This window comes from Ochlerotatus camptorhynchus, unplaced genomic scaffold (assembly GCF_037179485.1).
Source record: "Ochlerotatus camptorhynchus isolate MF236.1 unplaced genomic scaffold, CSIRO-AGI_Acam_v1.1 ptg000176l, whole genome shotgun sequence".
Taxonomy (NCBI): domain Eukaryota; kingdom Metazoa; phylum Arthropoda; class Insecta; order Diptera; family Culicidae; genus Ochlerotatus; species Ochlerotatus camptorhynchus.
The window spans coordinates 4,355,750-4,361,749 of record NW_027040666.1 but is presented as its reverse complement, the minus strand read 5'-3'; the positions used below and the strand labels follow the sequence as shown (position 1 = coordinate 4,361,749).

The window sequence follows — 6,000 nt, the reverse complement described above, 5'->3', positions numbered from 1 at the left end:
TTCTACTAACGCAGCAGTAGCACTAACCAGATTTAAATAAAATGCTCCATTCACAAAATAAAAGCATTTTAAGATTGCACTCGTATACTTCCCCATGGAAAATTTTAAAACCATCATCATTTTCATAGTTCTTCTATTCTCCACGAGAGCCAACTTTGATTTGCCAATTGACTTCTTGCCGCAAGATTTCACCAATACAACGTTGCTAGTGTAGCCGTGTAAAATCGATTTGTTTATTATTTTCAACCACGAAATCAGCTGTCAAAGTGTTCGACCTGACAGCGGTTTGTTTTTTATTTTCAACCAGTAAAACGCTTGTATTAGTGAAACTGCTCACTAATACTAACCGTGGTAGAGAACTCTATAGCAGGTTAGTCACCAAAGTTTGTGCTCACAACACTCTTTTTGACGTTCTCCTATTCACCACCAGTGGTTGAATCGATCGTTTCAAGGTTACTGATACTCGCATCGTATGACTCAAAACCGCTTACCGTCTCCGAACGCGTTTGGAATAATGAAAGCAAAGTATACATTCCTGAACGAACCGAACGATGCCATTAACACGAGTCTTTGTGAGTGACCTGTGTGCAAAGAGTATTCGTGCTGCCTTCCATTCAATCTCGTTCCATTCTCATCGTTCTTTACGAACTGGTGTGATCGGATAAGAGTGCAGGCCTCAATGAACGTTCACGGTGAGTTAGTTTAATACTCGCGGCGAGTGCTACCGGTTGCCAATATGAGCATGACGAATATTGGAAGTTTAAAAAGGAAGAAAATACGGCATTGGATGCAAATATCGTTGCCTCCCGATATAGACGCGGATCGTACAAAAGGTGTTCAATCCGGGGAAAATCAAATGTCACTTTAATGCCTGCCACCCGGAAGTGGCCCAAGGGCTAGAGGAGGAGACTAGTGACCTGGAACAAAACCTGCAAAACGTGCAAAACCGAAAGTGCAAGTGGACATTACTAGGGCTGATGTGCTCCTGGGTACGTTGCAAATGGTAACGGATCACATCCTTCCCATAAGTTATCCAGAATGAGAAGGTGCAAATTTGATTTTGGGTCTCCTGTGGAAGGCGTGTGGTCTGAAAATCTCCCGGAATACTCTGCCTCCGTCAATCCACAGAGGCGCTGAAATCATGCGGCAAATATTGTCTGTCAAATTTCGGCAGAAGGCAGTTTGCCTAAAAGTTGATGCGGCCACCCAATATTCAAAGTCAGCATTTGCCATAAACTTATCGTTGCATGGTAAGGTAGTCTACTGAAAATTAATAAACGCATCGTGCCAATATTACAATTGCCATTTGGTATTATTTAAATCATCGGAAACAACTAGGGGCTGTTCGTAGCCGACACAGTGAGGTGAATTTTGAACACGTCAATTGTTCCTGTTGGTAGTGAGGCGACCAGGTGAATTCCTAAAGCTGATTTTTTTTAAAGTTATTCTAACTAGACCACCGTGTACGACCTCACCACAAAATAAAAATATCCGTTTTCGAGTTACAGCATGACATAAGAACACCATTTAATTTTTATTTATAGAGATTTTTCCAAACTTAAAGTTACTGTTCTCTCGCATACACCTGATCTTACGCACAGTAGTGCGATTACTGAATCATTTTTTTTTCCTTTGTTCGGGACATAACACTACTGCGACCAGTAATTTGATCTATTGTAGTATAGCCCGTGTCCTTAGTTTAGTGCATGTCGTATTACTCCATCACTATTGAGAAATGATGAAGTATTCGGTGTTGATACAGTTGTCATTCTTGCCTTCATCGCAAGGAATCGATTCTAAATGAAAGGTCCCGCTATTTATACCCTTCGGAGTGTTGGAATACCCTCCAAAGGCGCGCCCCTTTGTCAGTCGAAATGGGATTCCTTAGCAATAAAAATAAGCAATGACACCGATAATGAACATGCATCAGAACCCTAGTCTTAACCACTTCAAACTAGAGAACAATGAATAGAAGATTAGGAATCACATAGATGAAGACTAACTAACTCATTTTTTCCTTGTTTCAAGATCATCCTCGGTACAGGCAACCCGAGGACTTATCACTATCAACAAGGCATAAAAAGTAACAAGGACTAAGATGTGTTCCTTTGATTACTGAAAAATCCTGTACCCCTAGTTTGAAGTAGTCAAGACTACGATTCGGTGGTAGATCTTACATCCCGTAACGTACCACGAAAAGGTGATCTACCCACGTTACGGGGATAACTGAATCATTAAAAATGCTTTGCTTCAGCGCAGCGTCAATCAACCACTCAAGCGTCCAGCTCAGTATATCGCATCGCCGTGAACGCTCGTGGCGAGTGGAATCTTGCATTCTTTGTGAATATTGCCCACAAACGAATAGCAATCGAATTGAATGAACCCATCTAAATTCGTCCAGTAGCAAACAAGTGGATGAGTGACGATTGTTGGTTTGCCTAAAGCCGTAACTCAGTGAATGACGAGAGAATGTAGAGAAGCGCAAAACTGAATTATTTAAAATCATTCGTGGGAGATATATTCTCGTGCACGAGAAGAGAGCCGCTCTCGTGCAGTACTACTTCAGCAACAGCGAGAGAAATATATAACGAATTGCGCTTCGCTGCGAGGATCAGCAACCTTGTTTAGTTTCTATTAAAAAGGCCTATACATGGCATACTTTTCTGGGCAATGGTACATTGTGAGGAATGGTGCATTCTGGGGAATGTTATAGAATCGGTAATTTGTTATTACCGATCACCTTACAATCTTGGTAGAAACCCCTCGGAAATCTAACAAAGATGGGACTGTTTTGCCGCACAGGGCAGTTTATTGCCCTCCTCCCTACTTAGAGCGTCTAGTACTCTTAATGGATGCTCCTAGGGGTGAATTAGGCCTATTCTGCGCCGCGAGTGTGGCGAGGTGACTCGGTGTCCCGAATTAGGTGACTCGAGAGTCACATTACTCGCGGTAACTGTTGTCACCTCAGTAGTGACACCGAGTAACCACACCTCATTCGCGGCGCAGAATAGACCTTAATAACTAGACTTTCAGCCAAATATTGAAGAGTTAAAAGCTGAAGTGAACTTATCTAATGACCAATGTAATGAAGGAAACTTCCGAATAGAAAATAATTACCCATATGCTTGTTTTTGTTCGAACCGTTTTTCCATACAATAAAAAATGTATGAAAATACGGTTCGAACGAAAACAAGAATATGGGTGAAAATCACTCACACGAACCATACTAAAGAATCGCCCAACAATCGCGTTTTCGTTCGAACCGTCTTTTTCATACACAAAAAAAAGTTCTGTATGGAAAATATGGTTCGATCGAAAACGAGAATAAGGGCGAATGAACTGAACAAAACTACTAATACTGTAGCCGAAGTTAGTTTATTTTAAACCATCAAATGATCCGAAAAATTGAACTTTAGAACATAGACTAGAAAAAAACATTAAGTTGCACTAGGACTACTAGACTCTTCATGCCTAACCACAGCTTGATAGTCTTCATCACAAATTGTACATGCATCGTTGACTAATCGGTTGAATGTTTTAGCATCGTCAGCGTACACGTGATGTCCAGCACCCTTGATTGAATGATTTTTAACGTAGCCCTGCTGGCGCAGCTGCCTTATTGTCTCTCCAGGACTATTATCCACCCAGGATCGCTCTCCATAGAGAAACGTAATTGGCACTGTGCTTTTCATATCTTGGATACGATTGATCATTGGATTTTTAGCCCATCCAAAATCTTTCATCATCGTATGGAAAGCACCTTCGCCCCTAAAATATAATAATTTTAGATCGAAAAAGGTTGCTATGTAACATTGGCTTACGTCGGTTTCTGAGCATTACACTGGTGAATATAGTTTGGTATGTCATCTTGGTTTGTGACAACACCCGAAAATTTGCGCAAGATATCTGGCCTCGTCTTGCCAACCAGCCATGACCCTAGTGGTCCAAAGAAGCGAATTATCCACAATGGATTCAAAGGTTTCGAAGCCACCAGAATTGCTTTTGCCCATAGAGGTGGTTTCGGTCGATTCTCTGAATCTGCAGGTTTCTCAGGAAATCCCCATGGGTCAGCTAATATAAGATGCTTCACACTAGAAATCAGAAAACAATCTCAGGGATGGTATTCTTAAGCAGCAGATTCAACTTACCGGTCGGGATATGATAAGGCGTAGCTTGTGGCTAGAAATCCACCCATAGAATGTCCCAAGACGATCATTTCCTTCAGCCCTACTTCCTTGCGCCATTCGTCTATCGATTTTACCAATTGCTTCTCCGCAATCATCGCATCATCGGCAAACTTTGGTCGCGAGCTTCTACCAAACCCTAGAATGTCTATCGCATATACCGGTCGGTTCTGTGCAATTTCATCCAAATTGAGTACCCATAAGGCAACACCTGCCCCCAGACCATGAAGCATTACAATTGGTACCCGTTTGGATTCGGTGTTCATTGTGAGTGTCCATACTTTGTCAGCCTCTCCCACACAAGGTCCAATGTCAACGAACATCCCCCGATACGGCAGTCGCAAATCTAAGAACAAAATGAATAACGTATCATTGAGGGACTCTGGAAATTGGGTTGATTAGCATAAACGCGTCCACTTGATTTGCGTGAAATTTCTGATATTTTTATGCGTACTGACGAAGGAAGCACAATATCAATTCAAAACTTGGTGATAAGAAATGATAACAGGTGTAAGTAGAAAAGCAACGTCATTTGCGACATGAATAGGCATTTTCCTTCGGTGTAATTATGATATGAATTTCCTCTATATAGGTAGTTACGATCTTGTGAACTATACTCTGCTTCGCTATAGGTAGTTTTAGTGTACATACTCTATTATGACGTCAATTAATTAAAACTTACGTGACAAGATGGATTTCTCGATTGATCGAAGCATGTTGTACGAGGATTTAGTCCAATTAAACCACCTAGAATGGGAAATTTTTTGAGAACTAATAATAATGATTCCATCAAAATAATAGCTTATGCGAACCTCTCATCAGATGCTGCAACAGACGGATCAACGTCTACCATAGTTTTGGCAGGTTTGAAGTGTAGGAGCCGATTGTCAGATGCGCAAAACTTTATTTTAGATGCTGATGCGATGCGCGTCAAATTTTGCGAAACCGCCGACGGGACCGCTTGTGTGCTACAGTATACAGATACTCGATGGCAAATGACTAATCCGAGAGAAATCTATAGATTCTATATAGCAATTTTAATATCTCGAAATTCGAATACATCTTTGTGTCATTCAGAGTGTATGTGAGGGTGTATTTACGGCGTTTCTACAGTCGGGCTTAATAACGAGGGTTGGGTGTAAAGCCCTCTAGTTAAAGTATGGACGACTGTCACCACAAAACTGATAAAAGCTGTTCCAATCAGCCCAGTGGCAGGCGCAGTGACAGCGGGCCCAGCACAGCAAAATAAATTATTTGAGTCCGGGACATGCTGCCCAAGGTGACTACATACACGGATAGAAATCTCCTTATACCTTTTGGCAAATTTCCATTGCTGATTATTCATAAAATGTATAAGTCAACTAATAAGCAGACGCATTGCAAAAAGTTAATAAAGATCATGTGTCAAATGAAATGTATAAGCGGTCACACATACCTTTTATGCATTCTAATAGGACCTATGTGGTTTGTCTTATGGAATGTATAAGGCTGATGCTTTGGCAAAAATGTATAAGTGAAACACATGAATTAAATAATTGATTTTCGTTTCGTGTATAGGTGTTCTAATGTGTCAAATTCATGATTCAGCCATGTTGGATTTTTGTATGGGACAGCGACCGAGTTTGTTTACAATTTGCTCTAAACCCGCACTTTTCCCCCCCGCGACCTCCTCGCCTATATAGTGACAAAGCTGTATCACCATTTATATACCCACCATGATGCTGCCTACTGTTGGTATCACAAACGAAGTGCAGACAGCTAGCTGGCATCCCTATCTTGTTTGCCTTGCCTTGAAAAGAGCTAACATCGCTGCGGA

The 6,000-nt window shown here is 41.3% G+C and overlaps 1 protein-coding gene across 1 annotated transcript in view; it reads right to left on the bottom strand.

Moving 5' to 3' along the window:
* Positions 1-3,397: 3,397 nt before the first annotated feature.
* puml (pummelig) overlaps positions 3,398-6,000 on the bottom strand; it is a 418,871-nt gene continuing 416,268 nt past the window's right edge. The window contains exons 2-6 of the mRNA XM_065222695.1: positions 4,997-5,054; positions 4,867-4,931; positions 4,149-4,530; positions 3,822-4,091; positions 3,398-3,768 (exon numbers count right to left, since the gene is read on the bottom strand). Of these exons, the coding sequence (XP_065078767.1) occupies positions 3,438-3,768; positions 3,822-4,091; positions 4,149-4,530; positions 4,867-4,931; positions 4,997-5,037 (1,089 nt within the window). The 5' untranslated portion in view covers positions 5,038-5,054 and the 3' untranslated portion in view covers positions 3,398-3,437. The remainder of the gene's footprint in view (positions 3,769-3,821; positions 4,092-4,148; positions 4,531-4,866; positions 4,932-4,996; positions 5,055-6,000) is intronic.